Genomic DNA, 22,965 nt, shown 5'->3' with positions numbered 1-22,965 from the left:
TAGCTTGACACACTTTCCTATGGGTGCAGCAGACATCTTGAGTAAGGCTTAAATCCTGTCTTTATCAAGGAATCCTCTTACCTGGGTTTTACACTTGAGAGTCTAATATCACAAGTAAATGTCTATATAAAATTTAAATGAGCAAACTGATACTCTAGTTTAATGGTCTTTCTTTAGGATGGGTAGTGTGAATTAATTCCTCAGAGCACAACAAAGCTTTTTGGATGCATTGCAGAAACAGGGTTTCAATATATCTTAAATTATTAGCAAATTTCTTAGGAACCTGGTTTATCAACATTTTAAACTGTGGTTCCACATGAAGCTTGAGATACAAATGTTTACAGCAGGGGTCTCTGTAAACTAATATTTTCCTTTCTACTTTATAAGACATGCTATTATGTACACTTTTCAAATTTTTCCTTATGTTAAAAATGGTTAGGATGGTAAATCCTATGTATGTATTTCTAAACATAGTTAAAAACAGAATTATATAAAAAGATAATTGTAATACAAAGGGAGGATAAGTATGATATATTTAAATTCCTATTAATTTTAAAAGTAGGTACTAGTAACATCTTTGGCTATTTTGTCTTTTAAGTATATTTTGTGTATAAAGTATAGATATCTATTTCTCTATACACATATCATATACATATGTATATGAAATATATATCGCAGCTCTCTGTGTAATATATTTCTAATTGTGTGAAAAACAGTATTAAAAGCTGTGGGTAAGCCAGGGTTATGTAAAAAGGAGTTGTACCAAGAACAGAAAAAACTGATTAACCTTAATGGTTATACAATAATCAGGTAAAAGAGAGTAATAATGTGTTTTTAAAATGATGCATTAATCAAATGTCATTTAAAAGAAGAAAAATGTTCCTTAACGTTCAAAGATAAAAATTTAAAGCTATGACCCTGGACTGATGTTGCAACAACATGGCAGGGCTCCTGCTGATGCTAAATGACATTCCCAAAGGACCAGTCACAGGGGCGGACACTCTGGTGATCCTCAGCTCACTTAATTCCTATAATACTGAAAAGGATTTGCTTTAAAAAGGGATGATTAAATGCAATGTGGCTCCTGAACCGGATCTTGGAGCAAAAGAGTATTAGTAGAGCCGTAGGGGGTTTGACTCAGCGGTAGAACGCGGGCCCTGGGGCTGAAGGGTCTCGGGTTTGATTCTGGCCAAGAGCACACACCTTGGCTGCAGGCTCGGTCCCCCACCCCAGCCAGGGGGCATGAGGGAAGCAACCAATCTGTGTTTCTCTCTCACATGGTAGTTTCTCTCTCTCTTTCTTCCTTCCACTCTCTGAAAAGCAATAAAAAAATATCTTCAGGTGAGGATCAAAGAAAAAAGAATATTAGTAGGAAAGTGGTGAAATCTGAATAAAGTGCATAGCTTAACACTAACACAACAATATTAAATTCTTAATTTTGGCATGTCCCATGGTATATAAAATGCTAACATCAAGAGAAGCTGGGCAAAGTGTTTATGGGAACTTTCCACGCTACTTTTGCAATGTTTCTGTAAATCTAAAATCATTCCAAAATTAACAGTTTATTAAAAGGGGAAGGGGGACTTCATTAAAAATGTATCTATGCATGCAGTAACACAAAACTGAGCTGTCGTGGTGTTTTTCTTTTTTGTTTTTAAGTAGTCTGTTTAAATTCTTTAGAAAAATTTTTTTTAATTTACTGATTTTAGAGAGGGAGAGAGAGAAACAACATCAATTTTTTGTTCCACTTATTAATACATTCATTGGTTGCTTCTTGTACGTGCCCTGACCAGGGATCAAACCAACAACCTTGGTGTCTATCAGGACAACATCTAATCAAATGAATACCAGGCCCAGGCTGTGATGTTCTGATAATAGCAACAGAAGGAACTACATGAGCTTCATTTCAAAAATAACCCAGAAAGAACTAGGGAAATAGTTATTGAGAGAAGGGCATGAGGGAGGCATCCCCACATTGTAATGTCTACTTCTTGATCTGGTTGGTGGTTGCATGGGGTGTTCTTTGCATGATAATTCACTGAACTATACATTTCCCTACATTACCCTTTAATAAAAAAATAAGTTAAAAACAATTCCCTATTACTGGTAAAGGTTAGAATGAAAAAATGATGTGTAAATAAGTGAGATGTATATGAGGGAATAAGAAAACCTACATAGGGCCACTTATATCAGTTATTATGTCATAAGGCTAAAATATCCAGAACTGGGGAGGCGCCTGGAAGCTACCACATCCTGGCATGACAGTTCCTTATGGAGGTGCCCTGGAGATGCTGATGCGTCAGGGCTCGCAGGGCCCAGACACCTGTATTTGAGCAAAGCTCCCAGGTGATCTCCTGCCCATAACCACTGAACTGCCCCAGGAAGGGAAAGTCACCAGGTCCTGGCTCTCTGCACCTACAGTCCAAAGGCGCAGCCAAGACCCCTGAGATATTCTAATTCCACTACAGAGAAATCTCAGTAAGTTCTACTAACCTTAGAAGAATTATCCAAGCTTTTCCATCATAATAGTTTTTTTACCCAGTAAATGACACTGGGTTTTTCCAACAGAGTTTATATGTCATATTTCCACCACAGCATCAACACATTTGTTATTTATTTATTAAATGTGGGCAGATCATAGATTGATTTCATATTGAAGCTGGAAGGCAACTGGCACACTCATTTTAAAGATAAGGAAACTACTAAGGAAGATATTAGTGACTAGTCATGTGTTTCTAGAATTCAATTCATTTTTAGGTCAATTAATTAAATTAGATTTCTCTGTATGGGTACCTTCTCACTAGATGAACTAACAAACAGTACATAATAGCACTAGTTTATGACTTGGGTTCTTTCATAATTAAGTTCATTGCGATTTCTATGAAGGTTTCTGTTGAAAATAATTCTGGCTAAACAATAATATGATGGCAAATTAAAAGACAAAAAAATACTTTATTGACTACTTAATCAAGATGTTCCCTTATTTTATTTTTTAAATTTTTCATTGATTGATTTGAAAGAGAGAGACATTGATTTGTTGTTCCATTTAGTCATACATTCATTGCTTGACTCTTGTTATATGCCCTGACTAGAAATTGAACCGACAATCTTGGTGTATCAGAGTGACACTAACCAACTGAGCTATCCAGCCAGGGCTAAGGTGCTCCCTTTCGAATATGTAGATAAATCATATAAATTGGAGAAGAATTTAAGAAAATTTTTTAAGGAATAACAATTTTAGGTAGGCAATTGTAAGGAAGATAACAGTCATGCATGCCAAGGCTACGTGATTCTTCCACAGGCCCCAAGGTGAGAGGTCGATGCCCTGGTCTCTCAAAAATTCTTCTCCAGTACATCTGAAATTCAACAGAAAAAACACGAATACATTCTTAGCATCTGTCCAATTTTACTCAATACATTCACTCTTCCTCAAAGAAGTCTATAGATTACCAAGTCTGAGATAACTATCCCTTCACATATACCAGGTACCAGTCAATGAGGACTTACAAGTCTGCTTGATACCACACTAAGCAACCTGCATATAAGTTTAGTTAGTCCCTAAAACAACTCAATGGGGTGGACACTGTACACATTTAAAAGACAAAGAGACAAAAGCTTAAGGAATTTGGCCAAGTTCCCAGACTCACACTTTGAACCAAGTTACTATCCTCCCCTCTCCTCTCCAGATTCATTTGGCTCACTTCAAAGGGCAGGAATGTTATCAAGCAAATTTTCACTTACTCCTGAAGGGGAAAACCTCCGCTTTCACAGGTCACATCTAGGCCCTTACAGAACTGATCCAAGCTCTTCATAGAACTCATTACCCACAAATCAGCCATGAAAAGAAAGCAGACTGAAAATCCCAAAACCAGAAAAAGGGGTGAGGAAGGGCTTCCTCACAGTCGCAGTCCGTCAGCTCTGGCGCCAAGACCGGAATGAGCAGGGCAGACGCTCGGCCACAAGACCTCACCAGAGGCCCAGTCACCAGGTGAGGCCTCCGTGGCAGCTGGAGTGGAGCAGGATGGAGGAGCCCTGCCCCGGGTTAGATCAGTACCTGGTACTAAAAATATTGGGCACAGCCACAATTATTGTCTGGTACTACTGTTGTATGACTCTTGGAATTTAGCAGTTCCAAAACAATGTCATATCCGGATCAAAAGCGAGGGAGTGGTCAAGATAAAGAAAACTTCCCTTCTTAGAGGTTTTCCTGGCAACACAGTTGACCCTTGAACAACGTGGGGGTTAATGCACTGACCCCTACACAGGCAATAACCCACATGTAACTTTTGATTCGCCCAAAATTTAACTACCAACAGCCTACTGTTGAGGTAAGTCGATTACTTAGTCGATTAACACATATTTTGTATGTTATATGTATTTTACACTATATTCTTACATTAACATAAGGTAGAGAAAAGAAAATGTTAATAAGAAAATCATAAGAGAAAATACATTCACAGTATTTATTTAAAAATAAAGTCCCAGTATAAGTGGACCCATGCAGTTCTAACCTGTGTTGTTCAGAACCAACTATACTTCAAACTAGCAATTTGTGTTGTTATGCAGTATTATTTCTGTTGTAAATAAATGGTCATGAGATTTAGGATACCAGTGTTCTCTTTTCTTCCATTAATGTATCAAAATCAAACCATTAACAATCATCAAATAGGAGAGCGTCATTTAATTTTTAAAACAAATCCTCTACTTTTATTAAAATCTGCATTTCTGTTTTATTGACATTAAGCAAAAAATGAGATTCCTTTCTCAGCTTACTGAAAGATGTGTTCCTTTCTCTAAAGGATACAGGCAGTATTCCAGGTTAGTTTAAAAAAGAAAAACAAAAACTGTGCAGACTTTGATTTCATGATGTCTCCTAAATGTAGGAGGAAGAGACAAGTGCCAGGGCCGTGGAAGAAAAATGTTCACTCCTTTTCCAAATCTCTTGCCCTTTCAGCTCATACTCTTGGCCATAAGTTTATGGACCACACAGGTCACATGATCCAGCCAGTGCAGAGACTGTAAGGCTTTGATAACACACGAAGCAGCTCATTTAAAAAACAAGTGTTCTGAAAATCAAATCTCACACAATCAAAACAGCAAAAGGATTTGTTAAAACAAATATCACATAAGAAACACTTCCCCAACTTAAATACAATTTTGACTAGAGTAGGATATCTAGGAGTTGTACTGTACTTTCATACGCATTAATGGACAACAATGCACTTTACAGATAAGAAAACTTAGTCTCAGAGAAGCCAGTGTCCCTGAAAGGACTCACAACAGCTCAGCCCAATGGCCTTTCTCCATCACACCACACAGTAAGCAAGCCCATTGATGACACTGAATATAAACTTACATTGCAAAGCTGCAGGTATTGTTTGCTGTGACATTGAGTCCCGGGCAAAAGTTTTGTCCCAAAAATTCATTATACTGCAAAGCCTATAATGCAAGGTGGAGTGGGCAAGGTAAATAGTTTTAGTTTCAAAGTTTCCAAAGAGTTATCATGAGATCATCCTGTTGGCTTAATCTTTATTGTTATCTCTGGAAAAAAAAAAAAAAAAAGAAGAAGAAGCCGCACATTCACAGTCTCTGCCACACCAGAGAAACTAAAATGACTTTTCCTGGCAATCAGGAGGACTAGGGATAGGGTTTGAGGTTCTAACAAAGAAAATATTTTGCCAAGAGAGCTCTGTCTATATTACCACAATAGCACTCTCATCCTTCTCTGCCCAGTATTATAACCCCAAAACACTATCATTAAAAGGATACTGTGGTTCTCAATGGCTATTGTTAATTTATGGTAACATATTTTATATGGTTCTTGGTTTTTTTAAAATCAAAATCAGTTATAATTCTTGGGAATAGGAAATTCAAATATACTATATTAAGACACCGTTTTCTTTATAGTTGATTAGATTCTAAAGCCAATAGTGCCTGTGAATATTATATGGTCTTGATTTTCCTTCTGATTTCCCTTTCAATATAAAACATGTACTCTAGGCTCCCATCCTCTCATGTATTTCCTTATTAAACTGAAAACCAACTACATTTTGTACATCAGTTGGTCAATCTTCCTGCTTCACTATGAGCTATCTCTCAACCCTTCACCTCCCTCAAACCCCAGGGTGACTGTGGAAAGCCAAGTGATCATCAAGGGGACCCAAGGCTTAAAAGGAAACTCTTTCACTGATCCTAAAAGAAAATTCCTGAGAGACCTCCACAGCTCATGTCTGGTGGCACAAGATGATCAGGCTTTAATCTGATATTCCTAGCTTAGGAAAAATAGACTAGTCATAGGGACAGAAGAGGACAACTTACCGCATAGCCATACCGAAGAATGCTCAAGCACTGAAGCCATGAGAGCCAAGGCACTACGGTTCTGAGGTTGACCAACAGCCCTGAAAAAATCTACAAAGAGCAAATCCCAACAATCAGAACTGGTGGCCTGGTTTCATGAAGAATTCTAAAGCTTACCCTCCTTAACTCCCCTACAACCTTGCAAACATTTCTGCTGAGGCCAATGTGTTCTTGAAATTCCTCTCACTTCTCTAAACACCATATCCTCTTTGCATGTGTATTCCCCTCTGAGCTGAGGCTATTTGTGGTTTTAAAGGAATGGCAGTGTATTTACATTTCATTTAATTAGAAGATTAGTAATTGTCAAGGCTTTTACTTTCTCTGTAACTGCAAACAATGGAAGGTCCATAGTACTGACTGTTCTAAAGACGCAACCACTATATGTTCCCACCAACAGACACACCAGCACATATCCTGAGCACCTCATGTGCCTCTATACTTCCTTAACACAGGAAGCTTTTGATCTTCAAGGGTTTGCATTCTATCTCCAAATGACCTTAGGAATAATTTGGGGATTAGAATGGAAACTTAAAGTAACTCAAAGTCTAGAACCAGTACAACATAATGTGAAGTGCATCATAAAATATAATCAATGCCTTCATTTCAGGCTATCAAAAAGCGGTACTGCCATGGAGACCCCAGGAAGGACCACTCCAGCAAGAGATGGCTACATAAGGAGAGGTTCATACAAAACTTCTCCTAATTGGCACTTCCCATGCTGGGATGGGCTTAACAAGGACAACGATGCTGGTGGGAACACATATTTTTCAACTTGATCTAACAAAGTGCATAATATGGTACATCTCTCAGTAAAATATGGTTTTACATATGTGTGTTTTTCATTAAATTTATTGGGGTGACAATGTTACATGTGGTTTTAAAAGTTCTATATATAAAATATTAAATAATAATAAATCATAGTATCTAATATATCAAACAAAACATTTTTATATATTGAAGGACATTTTATTTATTGGATGACACTGGAAATATGTGCAAGGATTTCCACATTCCCAATGATGTTTAGATTGGTAGTTTTCAATGGCAAGAGTATGCTATTTATAAACTTTTAAAGACATCTACTCCTACTCTAGCAGAAAGGACATGTGTAGTAAGTAAACAGGCTAGGATTCCTGTTTACTTGACATGTTATGGGCAAATGTGCTAACTGGTTCCTTTTACCTGTTCATTCATCTATATGCATGCAAAATAAGGATAGGATTAAGTAACCATTTTTAAAACAGGTAATCAGAAATATATTGATATAAGCAAATGTCAAGAACTCAGAAAGGAGGGGACCTAGGACTGTGTGGACTTTGGAATATTTCACTATTTTTAAAACACTCCTTTTCAAAATGTAGGAGGAATCAAGTTAGACTACCCATGCCACCCACTGTTCTGCTTCTCATGGGACTTAGATGTTCCCTTGGAAAGTATTTGATCCAGCCCTTGCTGGTGTTGTTCAGTGGTTAGAGAGTTGGCCCGTGCACCAAAGGGTGGATTTTTCAATTCCTGGTCAAGGGCATGTACGGGGATTGCACATTCCTTCCCTGGCCCCAGTTGCGTGCAGGAGACAACCAACTGATGTGTGTCTCTCAAACAGATGTTTCTGTCTCTCTCTTTCTCTCTCTCCCTCTCTTCCACTCTGTCTAAAAAATCAATGGAAAAAATATCCTCTGGTGAGGATTATAAAAAACAAAAAGGCAAAACAACAACAGATAAAGTATTTAATCCAAAAAAGAAACATCCCACCTGCTGGGGAAATAAACCAGCAGTTCTCTAACACCAGGGCAGAAGTCAGACAATGACTCTGACTTTTTTTGTTGTTGTTAATCCACACCCGAGGATATTTTTTCCATTGCTTTTCAGAGAGAGTGGATGGGAGAGAGAGAAACATTGATGTGAGAGTGACACATCAACCGGTTGCCTCCCGGGGAGGAAACCCATAACCTTTTGGTGCATGAGTGATGCTCTAACCACTGAGCTCAACACAGGGTGAACCTGGCATTTTTATGAGGGAATCTTCCAGTCAAATTTTTCAGTTTTTGCCTAGCTGGTGTGGCTCAGTGGTTAAGCATCAACCTAAGAACCAAAAGGTCACTGTTCAATTTCCAGTGAATGTACATGCCAAAGTTTCGGGTTTGATCCCCAATAGGGGGTGTCCAGGAGACAGCTGATTGATGATGTTGCTCTTTCATTGATGTTTCTATCTCTATATCCCTCTTCCTTCCTCTCTATCTAAAAATCAATAAAAGCATATTTTAAAAAATATTTTAAAATAAAATTTCTGTTTTAAAGTTCCCGGTCATCGAGGTTTCACTGTATGTCACCAAGAAGCATCTTTTAAAATCTCATTTGTATAACGTGCTAACTAAAGTTATAGCAATTACATTAGAACATTACAAAAAAAGGCTAGGTAAGGTCGAGAAAAAGCTGGTATGATCGGTAATGTTATATTTTAAGATATGGCTTCCTTAAAGCAAAGATTCTCATTGACAAAATCCCCAGAACAAGTTGTCTAAGACAGGTAAATTTGCAGAAGGAACAGAGGAAATAATTACTTCTCAGAGAAGCACAGTTCCTACTCACCATCATAAACACAAAAAGCAGGTTCGTGACAAGTGTTGCTACGGATACCACACTCTGACCTGCTCCTATGGCCATTGTCATGGAGCTGGCCGTATAAGCCACCATCATTAGGGTGAACATCATGATGAAGAAGGCCTCCACCACCGGTTTCAATCCTTAGGAAGAAAATGGGGGTTAATCCAACTGCCAGGTCACTGTGTACTGGGGATTGTTTATTGTGCAAATATTTTGAGAAATGAATATGAGATTTAAAAAATTCATCTTCTATTGAACCACCCCGAGTCACCAATTTCACTGCCCCCCCATATAACTGTATAAAAATATCATACAGATTTTTTTTTTTAAATATATCTTTATTGATTTCAGAGAGAGGAAGGGAGAGAGAGACAGAAACACCAATGATCAGAGTCATCAGCTGCCTACTGCTTGCCCACTGTTGGGGATCTAGCCCAAAACCTGGGCATGTGCTTCAACTGGGAATTGAACCAAGATCTCCTGGATCATAGGTCGATGCTCAATGCTCAGCCATGCCGGCAAGGCACAGCTTTCTTTTTTGTACAACTGCATAAGCACTTTTTCACGTAACCCCCATGCTCCCTGCTGTGTAATTATTACCAATTTCTGAGTGCCTGAGATGGAGGGCTGGAGGCAACACACTGGCCAGAATTCTACTGCCTTCTCTCTAAGAAGGAAACGTGTCGAGAGCACATGCTTCCCCCAGACATCACCACATCCCTCACTGTTCGCTGTAACTGTGTCAGTGAAGACACTGGGAGATCAGGGTGACATGACCTCCCAGGAGTTTCACTGTCTGAGAAAGTGTTTCCAGAACCAAGGCTCTGAGACAACGTACCATAGAGCTTGGGCTTGAGGATGGGGTCAAATGAAGTTCACAGAACTACCGTGTAAACTATAACGGGCACTTATTATGGGTCATACACTCTGGAGGTTTTGGAGCAGCCATAAGAACACCAGTCAGGAGCTGAGGACCCAGGTTCTATGGCTAATTCTTTATGATACACCCCTTATTTGTAAAATGGAGGCTTAAACTCAATCAGTGGATCTTCTCCTATAGTGTTTTGTCAAAAATATATACATCTCTGGTGTTTGTGTGTGTGTGAGAGACAGAGTGTGTGTGTGTGTGTGTGTGTGTGTGTATATATATATACACACACACACACACACACACACATATATATATACCAGTGAAATATATGGAAATTCCAAGGCAGAGTCTGGGGAGAAGTGTAAACATGATGCACCAATGAATCTGTCTACTTATATTAAAAAAGTATTTTTATTAAACTAATAAGTCCCAAAGTCTCATTCTTTCATTATATATGAAAATAGATACGTAATAAATAACCTACTCCAGCTCCTCTAGCACCATCTCAAATATTTTATTAATTCTTTCCATGTCTATATATGACACATACCATAACTCAGTAAAATATAGTCTTATAAATAGGTATATAAATAGTTTTCCCAAACTAACTTTGGGAAAAGTCAACAAAAATGTCCTCAGAGGGCAGTTATTTCAGAGTGTGCACAATAGATAGATGTTTCCTTATCACGTGGCTTGGTCTAGGGTTTTGGAAAGCAAAAGCATGCTTGCCACACAAAAAAATTAGCTTGCCCTCACATCCAAGACTACAGGCCCATAGTTTTTGTCATATTGCTTACCCAACAAGAAGTATGTTATACAATTAAGTATGATACTTGGTAACATCCTCATGGGTAGTAAATCAGATAGCAGTTTCCCAAAGAAATAAGATGACACTCTGTAGTATCCACTGATATATTCATGCCTAAAAAACAAAAATTCATACCATGCATCCCACATTAGTTTAAGAAGGCACAGAGCAGGTGATTAAGCCATTCTGCTGCCAGCAGGGGTCTAAACAACTACAGCTCCTCACATCCTCCAGGTTGCCCCGCCACCTTCACCCGGTCAGCATCCGGCACCATCTCAGGTGCACGCTTCCCCGAGACGTCATTCCCAAGAGCTCTGTGCGATGACCCCTCGTCTCATTACAGATTCTCTCCTGGTGCCGCCCACTCTGCCTCAGAACCCCCCACTCCAGGTGGCCGATCTCAGTGGTCACACAGGCTTTGCTTTCTCCCCACTGCTGATTAGGAAGAAGGTGGTGCCACTATTCTGCACGCCCCCCACTGCAGCTCCAAAAAACTGAGCCTTCTCACTCCTTCCATTCTCGGCATGAAAAACAACATGGCACTTCTGCCTTCAGTGACTGTGCCTCCCAACCATACACCCCTGTCAGCCACCAAATCCTGTTCTCTCCCCAGTGAAGACCTCGGTCCCTCCTCTTCCCGACGTCTTCCTCCTGCGATTCCAGACTCTTCCACCAACACCTTCATTCTTTCCCTCTCTGATGGTTCCTTTCCCCCAGCACGTAAATATGGGCAGATCTCTTCCAACTTTGAAAAAACACAAGAAACAGCTCTGGCCGGTGTGGCTCAGTTGCCTGAGTGTTGTCCCCATGCACCAAAAGGCTGCTGGTTCAATGCTCAGTCAGGACACATGCCCAGGGTTGCGGGATCCTTTCCAGCTAGGGACTATGAAATAAGCAGCTGACTGATGTTTCACTCTCACATTGATGTTCTCTCTTACTCTCCCTCCTTTCTCTCTAAAAATCAATAAAAAGACTTAAAAAAGAAAAGAAAAACACAAGAAACAAACCAGCTACCTTCTGGCTCTTTCCATTCTCCCTTCCATTGAGGGCTAGGCTTGGTCTATATTCTTTGTCAACTTTCCCTTCATACCTTCAATTTACAATTTAACTACTTTCTCTTAATGTAGCCCCTCAAACTTTTCTAATGAAGGACATCATGACTTCTTATTTGCTAAAACAAAAGATCCTTTTCAGCCTCTATTTCTTGCATTTTCTGTTCCATTTGCCTTTACTGGCAATGCCCCAATTTTTTTTAATGTTTTTTTATAATACATATTTTTGCTTATGTGGATTTTAACATGATTTTTATTCATGTTTTTTTATTTAAAAAAATATATATGATTTTATTTCTTCCATCACCATTATCCTCTCTTTGCCCTACTCTTCACTTTTTTTAGCAGAGGAGAGTGCAAACACAATCCCCCACTACCACATATTATGCAGTCGAGTTTCCCACATTTGGGGAAATCGCAGGGATCAGCACATCCAGAGTGCAATGGATAAGCCTTGCCCTGGGAAAACCACCTTCCTGATCATGGTATCTCCCCTACCAGGTAAGTGTGTATGCCCTAATCTTGAAACTCCCTTTACCCTTGGTCTCAGGCCCCACATGCTCATGACTTCCTTCCCAGGCCCTGGCTGCTTTTTCTCAATGAACACTGGTGATCCCCAGAAACCAATCTGTGGCCCAATTCTGCATGTGACCAGTATGATCAATAGCCCTGACATTAAACAGCCCCCTTCTCAGAACAGAAACATACTCACATAAACAGCTTCTTCTCGACCACAAAGAGCTCCATGGATGTCACACTACTGAAACACTGGTTGGTTGTCAGGAAGAAGAGTACCCCAGCTCTGCGAAAGAGAGAAGGGAAACAAAAGTACTGCAGTCAATTAAACACTCTTAGATCAATTCCTACCCACTAAACTCTTTCTTCAAATAATATCTTAGGACATTAAACAACTGTTCAGGTTAAAACAGCGAGGGAAGCAAAATATGAGTCCGCACAGGTCTCTCCCCATCCCAGTGTCTCCACAGTGGTGCCCCAGGGACTCCATAGAGCACAGTTTGAAATTCACAGTCCTGTGTTGCCATGGATTGAATTGTGCCCTCCCGATGATGTAATCCTACCCCTCAAGTGATATTTAGAGGTGGCATTGTTGGAAGGTAATGAAGTTCTAATGAGGTCATGGGGGTGGGGAGCCTCAGGAGGGTATTAGTGCCCTTAGAAGAAAAATGAAAGACATCAAAGCTCTCTCTGTGCTATTCAAGGACACAGCAGGAAGGCAGGAAGCCAGAAGAGAGCCTTCATCAAAACCAAAAATGTTGGCACCCAAATCTCCAGAATTATAACAAATAAATTTCCGTTGTATAACCCACCCAGTCTGTGCTTCTTTGTTACGGTAGCCAAGGTGATGATTACACAGGCCATAAAAATGCTACCAACTTTAATTTCAACTAACAGAAACACAAGTACCATTCCCAATATATGAATGGAGAAACACCCAAATAAAACCTGCAAAAGTTTAAAAGTTCTATTAAGCACTTTGTCAAAGTTGAGTAAAGAAGAAATTAAGACATGAGGAGACAAAATGAAAGAGTGAAGGGAAACCTCTATTGATACCTAATTATATACATTCACCACACAGTCATCAGAAGAACATTCATATTTTCCTGGACATCCCACTGCCAACATGGTTTCCAATGTACTCAAAATGAAAGCCAATTGCTCGGCCGGGTGTGGCTCAGTGGTTGAGCGTCAACCCAGGAACCAAGTGGTCAGAGTTTGATTCTCAGTGAGGGCACATTCCTGGGTGGCAGGATTGATCCCAGTAGGGGCATGCAGGAGGCAGCTGATTAATGATGTTTCTCTCTCATCGATGTTTCTATCTCTCTATCCCTCTCCCTCCTCTCTCTATAAAATATCAATAAAACATACTAAAAAAAAAAGAAGAAAAAATAGTCAACCAGAACCCCTTAACTACTCCATGTGAAATAGAGGAAAGTTTTTTAAAAAATGAAAGCAAATCATGCTTATAAAGGAAAAATTAATTTGTGCACATATAAAAAAGGAAGACTATTAATGCCTCTCTCAGTAAAATAATTAAGGTTTCAAAAGGAAAGTACTCATTTCATCTGCACTTTGATAGAAGTATAAATTTTTTGTCAGTGTGCCAGCATCCCCGTAGCAGTGTTGGGCTTCCCTGCACACCCAAACAATTTAATTGACATTGAGGATGTGAGTAGAAACCAAAAGAGATGAAGTTGCGTATTATTTAAATTACAAAACAAAGAAAGCATATTAAAAAATGTAAACCTGAGTATACAACCCAAAAAACAAAGGGCCCATAGACACTAAGGAACTGTTTTTAACACAAATAATAATAAAAAATTATTATTATTTTAACACAGCAACAGGCTGTGTTCAAAGTAAATTTTTAAAAATGAGAGAAGCAAGTGAAAATATTTTTTTTTAAAAGTAAATATTTATACAATAATGAATAAATGAAAAATAGCCAGGACCAGTACACAAGCAGATACACACCTTGAAAGATAAAAAAAAAAAAAAAAAAAAAAGCCTAATATCAAAGTATTAGCTACTTCCAGAAACATGGGATACGGCAACATTCAGCTCAATTTATTGTCTTACATTTAACAGAACAATAATGTTCATAAGGATTTAAAACTACTAGATATTGAAATTCCTTTTAAATTATAAGGATTTATTTTATAATACTAAATACTTCTTGTTAAAGAATTTTAATGTATTCTAATTCTTTTCAAGCTAGTAGGCCACGTAACAGTTTGAAAAATCTGAATCCTATCTACCTCCTCAATGCAAATCAAAACATAAAAAGGAAATTAACTCACAGGCAGCAAAGAAAAAGATAAACTGGACTATGTTTATCAAAGAACACTTTCAACAGAGAAGACAACCCGCAGAATGGCAGAAAATATCTATTAATTTATATCTGATAAGGGGGTTAATATTCAAAATACATAAAGAACTCTTACAGCTCAGCAATAAAAATATCCAATTAAAAAATGGGCAAAGAACTTGAATAGACGTTTCTCCAAAGAAGACATTTAAAAGGCCAATAACCACATGAAAGGATGCTCAGCATCACTAATCACTAGGGAAATACAATTCAAAACCACAAAGAGATAGCAATTCACTATTATTATGAAAAACAGTAAGTGGTGCCCAGGTTGGGGAGAAACTGAATCCTTGTGCACAGCTGGTAGAAATGCAAAATGGTGCAGCTGCTATAGGAAAACAGGATGGGAGTTCCTCAAAAAAACTGATAGAATTACTGAATGATCCAGAAACTCCGCTTCTGGGTATATATCCAAAAGAATTTCAAGCAGAGACTCAAATAGTTACCTGTACACCCATGCTCACAGCAGCATTAGTCACAACAGCCAAACGGCAGAAACAGCCCATGTCTCCATGGACAGACAAAGGAGTGAACAAAATGTGGTGAGTAAAACAAACACACAAAATGTTACAAAGGAATATTATTCAGCCTGTAAGAGGAAGACATTATGACACATGCTACACATGGATGAGCCTTGAAGACATTATGCTAAGGAAAACAAGCCAGTCACCCAAGGACAAATGCTGTGTGGTCCACGTGTATGAGGGGCCTACAGAAGTCAAACTCAGAGCCAGGAAGCATCACGGTGGTTTCCAGGGGCTGGGGAAAGGGGGACAGGGAGCTGTTGTTCGATGGGCACAGAGACTCACTTTGGGAATAAGTGTCCTGGAGTTGGATGGTGGCGCCTGCACAACAATGTGAGTGTCACTAATGCCACTGAAGCGCACAGCTAAACCTGGACAGGAGGGTACGTTTTATGTTCTGTGTATTTTACCACCATATATATAAGAAAATAACATTTCCATGCAGCTTTCAATCCACTGATTTATCCTACTCCTCACTTTGTCCTGTACTTGTCTGAAATTCAAATTTGTAATAAAAGTTCATAACCTTGAACAAAGTAACAGTACTTTCTTAAAGTCAAGGTCCAAATGTGCTTACCTATTCTGGATTCCCGTAGAGTCATTTTTTAGGCCATAGAAAATGGCACCGATAGCCAGTCCCAGGATAACTGATACAATCATCTTTTCAAAAAGAAAAAGACAGGTTCTTGAACAAGTAGGTAACAGCTGCACCTGCCACCTCCCGCAACCACATCAAAATTACAACTAAAATATGGAACAGTCATAACTCAGAACCTCCTGGAATCTGGCTGAACAGAAGCCCCACAGCCAGGGAACTGAAAAAGCATCGAGACCGGGAGGAGGGGCGGAGACGTAGGCGGGTTGGGGCTGAATCACAGAGATGCGGCCACACCCGGTGCCACAGTTTAAACCCAGGAGGGAATCTCAGCGGCAGAGGTTTCCCAGAGGAGGGAGGGGTCCCAGGCCCACAGCAGGCCCCCAGCCCCACAGCAGGCCCCCAGCCCAGGGCTCCAGGGCCGGGGAGAGACGTCCCCACAACTCCGGGCTTTGAAACCAGCGGGGATTGTGGCTGAGGGTCGCGGAGGCTGCGGGAGCCCCAGCAGCTCCTCTAAAGGGCCCGGTGCGGACTCACTCGGACGCTCCCTCTGGGCCCAGCGCCGGGCAGCAGCCTGAAAGGACCCGGGACACTCGGGGAGGACCTAGCCTGCCTGAAATCGGGTGAGAGGTGGAGGGGCGGCTTCCTCCCAGGCAGAAGGGCTGGCTGAGGCCGTTGCTCCTTTGGCGAGTCCTCCCCACACAATGGGCAGGCAGGCGCCATGTTTGAGTCGCCAGCACCTGACTCCCACCTTTGGCCCCGCCCCGTGATTCCCGGAGGCCCCGCCCCTCCCCACCTGCAGCTCATCCAGGCCATTTCCAGGGGCTTTTCTGTGCAAGTGGCCTCTCGAGCCTCATGCTTAGGACTTTCCTAAACTCTCTCAAACAAGCAACAGTGGGCCCCATAGGGCTTGATAAGCGGCCCCAGGCCTGGCACTAGCAGCAACCTGCACTGGTTCATAGCTTGGTGTCTCCTGGACACCTCCACGCCCAGCACAAGTAGCAGCCAACTACGGTTTGCTGTGTAGCTCATGCTGGGTGGCCCTGGGCAAGGCACTGGCAGAGGCTGACTTTGCACCTCCCAGGAGGCCCCAGGGACAGTGCACCTGGTGGTCAGACTCAACCACGCTGGATTACAACCCTTCCACAGGCATGAGTGACACACTCAAGGGGCGCACTTGGTGAACACCAAAGCCCCACTGAAGTAAATCCTGCTCCATAGGGGTGTCTCTAGCACAGCAGCTCTTTGGCTGTAGCTGCAGCTGGTCCTCACAGCCGATTGGCCTGGGGGTCAATTCCTCCTAGGGATGCTAACAGCAACCAAGGCTCAACTACAACAGGGCAGTGCACACAGCCCACACAGGGGAGCACCTAGAAGGCCCAGCTCAGGTGACTGGGGAGACTGAGCCACTGGACCCTACAGGACACCTACTACACAAAGCCACTCTACAAATTCCAGGAGACATAGCAGCTCGACCTAATACATAGAAACAAACACCAGGAAGCAGCCAAAATGTGGAGGCAAAGAAACATGTCACAAAGGAGAGAACAGAAAAATCTCCAGAAAATAAACTAAATAAAATAGAACCAAGAAAACTAACAGATAAAGAGTTCAGAATTATGGTTATAAGGATGCTTAAGGGGATTAGTAAGACTATTAAAACAAATGAGACCATTGATGACATAATAAAGTACCAATCACAAATGAAGGATACACGAACTGAAATGAAGAATAATTTACAGGGAATCAACAGTAGAGCAGAGGACGACGAGAGTCAAGTCAGCAATTTGGAACATGAGGAAACAAAAAACACCCAACCAGAAGAGCAAAAAGAATAAAGAATCCAGAAATATGAAGATAGAATAAGGAGCCTCTGGGACAACTTCAAGAGGCTCAACATTCATATTATTGGGGTGCCAGAAGAAGAAAGAGAGCAAGAATTTGAAAACCTATTTGAAAAAATAATTACAGAAAACTTCCCATACCTGGGGAAAGAAATAGACTTATAAGTCCAAGAAGCACAGAGAGTCCCAAACAAGAAGAACCCAAAGAGGCCCACAGCAAGACACATCATAATTAAAATGCCAAAGGTTAAAGACAGAGAATCTTAAAAGCAGCGAGAGAAAAGCAGTTAGTTACCTACAAGGGAGCACCCATATGACTGTCAGCTGATTTCTCAACAGAAACCTTGCAGGCTAGAAGGGAGTGGCAAGAAATATTCAAAGTGATAAAAACCAAGAACCTACAACCAAGATTGCTCTACCCAGCAAAGCTATCATTTAGAATTGAAGGTCAGATAAAGAGCTTCTCTGACAAGGAAAAGCTAAAGGAGTTCATCACCACCAGACCAGTACTACATGAAATGTTGAAGGGTCTTCTCTAAGAAGAAGCTAATGAACAATAGAGTTTGACAAACTAAATAGATCCAGAGATTTGAAACATGCAACAGATGATCATATTTCAGAGGGAAGAGAGAAAGGGGGTGGAGGGTGGGAAGAGATTAATCAAAGAAGTTATATGCATATATGCATAACCCATGGACACAGACAATAACCAGGTGAAGGCCTGGGGTGTGGGTGGGAGCAAGGTGGAGGGTGTCAACTTGGGGGGAAAATGGGACACTTGTAATACTTTCAACAAAAAAAGATAAATTTAGAAAAAAAGAGTTTTAATTAAAGGTAAAAACTTAACATACCATTATAATAATATAGATAGCTATAATCAAATCTCTCCATTGAAAAACATCATTTAAATGGCTTATCCAAAATATTTATATTGTGAAAATATAAAATAGTGTATGCTATTAGACTGCCTTCTAAATTGAAATAAAAATAATTTATCTGTGTGTTGGGGAGACTGAAGGAGAACAAAGTAGAAGATTGGAAAACCTAGATTCCTCCAGGGGCTGCCCAGGCACTGTCAGTTCAGGGTCCAGCTTCGGCTGCTAACCTGGGGATGCCACAGAGAGCAGGGGAACAGTGCTGGCATCGAGCAAAGTTGTTGGGGGAGGAAAATAAAATTCAAGTGGCTAAGAGCTCTGTCCTGAACTCTCAACTTTTGTACTTGTGAACATGCATCATTTTAAAATACTTCAAGAGGTTCAAGTGAAAGCAGGATAGCTTTACTCTGAACATTAAAAATAAATACAATTTTAAAAGCACAATAAAACTTATAACACTTGAATTTTGTATGATAAGGAAGTAGGGGTAACCACTTTGTTTTTAATATTGATAAAATGTGTCTTAAAGACACACACAAAGAGTTAAGGATATAATTTATTTAATGTTTAAGAAAATTCTATTTACTGTACTTTTAAATTGTATTAAATATAAAAGTATAAGCAACAGTAACCGAAGAAACATAAAATATCCCACAATGTACCTTGGCACCTTCAATGTTAAACAAACAAATCTCAGTACTACAACTGTGCAATGGTATCAGATTTGAAGTAACTTATCAAGCGCTCTTTACACATGAGCAAACCAAGTTGGAAAGCAGGACCATGATCTGTGAAGGCTGCTTTGTGAAAACCACTGTTTGGAAAGATGATCTAAGATGGCCTTAAAAATTTCTTTGCTAATAAGACAGTAAGAAATCTCACAAAAACATCTATTACCCTTGCATATTTTAATTACCCTCAGAAAATATGTACTTCATATTGACAGATCAAGCTTCTGAGTGAGTGATGATGCCTCCATCAACATGTATACAAATCTGTGTTTCACATAGTAAACTTTAAGAATATTTAGACTTTTTAAACTGGACACTCCCCATGTTTTGTTTCTTTTGCATTCAAATTTGGTATTTTATACTAACAGAGTAATGGTATTAACACTAGGATGTTTCCTAAATATTTCAAAGTTCCAGAAGTACTTTCAATGTCAATTTTCAAACATATTGGTAAAATGATTAATCCTGCAATATTTTTATGCTTTTACAAGGTGTACCTATGTTATTCTTTCTTGTATTAAAAAAACAACAACAGACAATCACTGTACAATGGAGTGGACAAGAACACCCTACCCATGTATCTGTGTATCTGGCTTCCGGTCTGAACAGAAAACGAAAAAAAGCAAAAAATTCCCAAAATATGTGATTGCATCTTTGTTCAAATGTGCTTACGAACATTTCTCGAGGTGAGTTCTGAGGGATGTTTATGGCCATCACTACAAAAATTAATCCATACTCAAATGTTTACCATGCTAATAGAAACAATGAATCTCCAAGAGATATAATAATAATGTTTTCCAAATTGATTTGATCAGAACACACAAAGCACTTTCAGTGAACATTAAATCTTCTTATACAGATAATCTATTCCATCTAAGATCTTCCAAATAAAACCTCTGGTAAAATGCATTATCAGAGGCAAATTGTGACTCATATAAATGACTAGTTCAAACCTAAGTACAGCTGTAAGACTACAGATACAAGATTTATCAGCAGAAAGCCATAAAACGTTTTTATAGATACACGTTCAAACATTTGGAGAAGCAAATGACATACAGGCAAGTTTAAAGACCCAAAACCAGTGGTCAATAAGCTATGGCCCTCAGGCCAAACGGGACACTTCACCTGTTTTTCAGTCCATAGATAACAATTTTTACCTTTTGTTTTAACGGTTGAAAAAAGGAGAGAAATTTATATGATATTCAAATACTAACAGATTATTTGAAACTTATATGAAATTCTGATTTCAGTGTCCATGAATAGTTTAACTGGAGCACAGCCGTGCACATTTATTTTTTACATATTAATATGATTGCTTTCTCCCTAAAATGGCAGTTGACTACATGACGCAAAGACCACACAGCGTGCAAAGCCTAAAATATGCCCTATCTGGCCCTTTATAAAACAGGTTTGCCTACTCCTACCCTAAGCTAATATTCCATAAATCTGAGCAAGAGCTGTAACACCCCCGCCAATCAGATTTTCAGAGATACAAGGTTCTGTCTTGTTCTATGAGATTGCCAGGGCTCTGATCATTGCTGGAATTGTGTTCACTGAGGAAGCAAATAGGTTGCACATGTGACCTGGGGGTACTAGCCTTGGGTTTGCACCTGAAGGGAGTCTAGCACCAAAAGATACAGAATGGTGGTGTAGTAGAAATAGTTTCACACTCCAATCACACTCTGCCCAGAACTATAATGTGTGTGACTTGGATAAGACACCTAAAAAACACTTTTACGGGCAAGAGATATTGAAGTTATTTTCCAAGTAAAAAAAGGTGATGCATAAATCACACTGAAGAATGAACTCCACCCATTACATCGTCTCGCTGTTGAGCAATGGGTAACCAGACTGACCCGATGCACCAGACCTGTTTCCAAATGACATCAAATCCACTCTAAAAGTATAGAAATTTACTCTTGGTTGACAGTGTACAAAAGTGCTCATGTTCTGACAGAAGTGCCAAATAACAAGTGCCAAACATGTCTGGCGCAATTAGGAGAACACCTCAGATAGGGATCTAGGCTCTTAGTATTAATACTCAGAGGGCAATAGTACTAAAGTATGAAAATTATGGTGCTCATGGTAGGAAGTCAGCAATGGTTCATTAGAGCCAACTACGTACCATCTTTTAGCAGTCAACAGAAATTCCATGATCGATGATAACATTAACCACCCCAAAAGTAACTGGCTAATATCCTTAGAAATGATCACAAACAAAGTGGAAATACTAGGATTTTATACGACCGAGAGCTTGAGAATAACAGAAAAACACAAAGGGCAACAATCAACAACTATCAACGGACCAGCCCAAAGGCGGAAAGAGCATTATTTCATCTCAATGAAGAGCAGTTTAATGTGACAGTGAACAGCCTTATTTAAGGGAAGTGGAGTCTGCTCACTACCTTTGTGTCCACGGCACACTGACTGAGGTGCCCACTGCTCTCCTGGATTAGAGCCCTAAGTGCACGAAGGTCCCTGATGAGGAGCAGCCCCGGGACACAGGCTCTGCCCGCAGACAGTGGCGGCCCCTCCCACGTTCAGGTCACTCACTGACATCCAGCGAAGGCCTCCCTGACCACCCGATTTAAAATGCAACCAACCCTCCTCCCCCCCCCCACTTTCCATTTCCTTCCCTTCTCTCTCTCTTCCTTTCTCCTCTAACCTGCTTAAACTTTCTCCATGGCCCATTTCTCCTTCTATCACACTATATACAGGGTGTCTCAAAGATATATACACACTTTAACAGCTGATAGCTCCACTTTGAAAATGAAATGTATTTTAATAAACATTGCCTTTAAAATAATTCAAAGTATGTGTATACATTTTTGGGGACACCTAATTTAACAGCTGCCTCACCTTAAAAGAAAGTATGCTGCAGGAGAGCAAGGATTTTTAATTTTACCAATTTTGTTCACTGCTGTGTATAAGCTCCTAAATGCTGCACATGATCAACAGGAACTTGTTGAATAAATTAGCAAATGAACATGTGCAGCTACCAGAAAACCATAAATGGGATTAAATGATTCCTGTATTTCACCATTTTTGCAAAAGTATTTTCTCTTCAAAGATCATCTTTTACAGCCCAGCCCGTGGTGCTTAGTGGTTGAGCATCAACCTAGGAACCAGGAGGTCACGGTTTGATTCTCAGTCAGGGCACATGCACCAGTTACAGGCTCCCTCCCCAGGAGGGGGTGTGCAAGATGCAGCGGATCAATGACTCTCGTTATTAATGTTTCTATCGCTCTCTCCTCCCTTTCTCTCTCTGAAACCAATAAAATTATATTTTTTAAAAATGAGAAAAAAAGATGATTACAGCTTGTCTAAATCAATAAAAATTCTGAATTAGGCAGTCCAAAAGAACTTAAATTTTTTTTCCTGTACGTAAAATTTAATTGTGTCTTATCTGTTCTACTGACTGTTTCAGAAAGGTAATAGAAAGGGGATAAATAAGTGGAAGGGTGGGTAGAAGATAACCATAATCCTAAAATAGGTTGTATCAGAATCTAATGATTTCACATGAGTATTTCACAGCATAATTACAAGAATTTGTCAGGTTACCTGAGCTATAGAGGCCTGGGGATTACCCAGTAAGTTTTTGAAGGAACGCTTGGAAATCCATTTGACCTGATGACAGAAGGAGGTGGCATAGGCGATCTGCTTGAAGGCTGAGCTCTTCCTTTTCTTAACTCCTGAGAATTGATCTAACTCAGCTTTCATTTCTCTGTAGAAGGTGGAGTTGACATAAAACTCAGCTAATGTTTCTATGAGTGGCTTCTCTCTCTTGGAAGGCTCTTCAGTCTCCTTGGCTTTGGAA

The 22,965-nt window shown here is 39.9% G+C and overlaps 1 protein-coding gene and 1 non-coding gene across 2 annotated transcripts in view; both read right to left on the bottom strand.

The window, feature by feature from the left end:
* Window positions 1-3,020: 3,020 nt before the first annotated feature.
* LOC107537115 (broad substrate specificity ATP-binding cassette transporter ABCG2-like) overlaps window positions 3,021-22,965 on the bottom strand; it is a 44,675-nt gene continuing 24,730 nt past the window's right edge. The window contains exons 8-15 of the mRNA XM_087826608.1: window positions 22,710-22,957; window positions 15,681-15,763; window positions 12,405-12,494; window positions 10,630-10,754; window positions 8,947-9,101; window positions 6,319-6,408; window positions 5,357-5,439; window positions 3,021-3,356 (exon numbers count right to left, since the gene is read on the bottom strand). Coding sequence (XP_087682734.1) covers window positions 3,209-3,356; window positions 5,357-5,439; window positions 6,319-6,408; window positions 8,947-9,101; window positions 10,630-10,754; window positions 12,405-12,494; window positions 15,681-15,763; window positions 22,710-22,957 — 1,022 coding nt within the window. The 3' untranslated portion in view covers window positions 3,021-3,208. The remainder of the gene's footprint in view (window positions 3,357-5,356; window positions 5,440-6,318; window positions 6,409-8,946; window positions 9,102-10,629; window positions 10,755-12,404; window positions 12,495-15,680; window positions 15,764-22,709; window positions 22,958-22,965) is intronic.
* LOC148094446 (U1 spliceosomal RNA) lies at window positions 12,038-12,201 on the bottom strand. Its single transcript, XR_015716376.1, has one exon. It is a non-coding gene; the product is annotated as a U1 spliceosomal RNA (small nuclear RNA).

The sequence above is a fragment of the Miniopterus natalensis genome, chromosome 1 (assembly GCF_054644295.1).
Source record: "Miniopterus natalensis isolate mMinNat1 chromosome 1, mMinNat1.hap1, whole genome shotgun sequence".
Classification (NCBI taxonomy): Eukaryota; Metazoa; Chordata; class Mammalia; order Chiroptera; family Miniopteridae; genus Miniopterus; species Miniopterus natalensis.
Note: the sequence above shows the minus strand (reverse complement) of the source record. Positions and strands in the feature narration are given on the sequence as shown.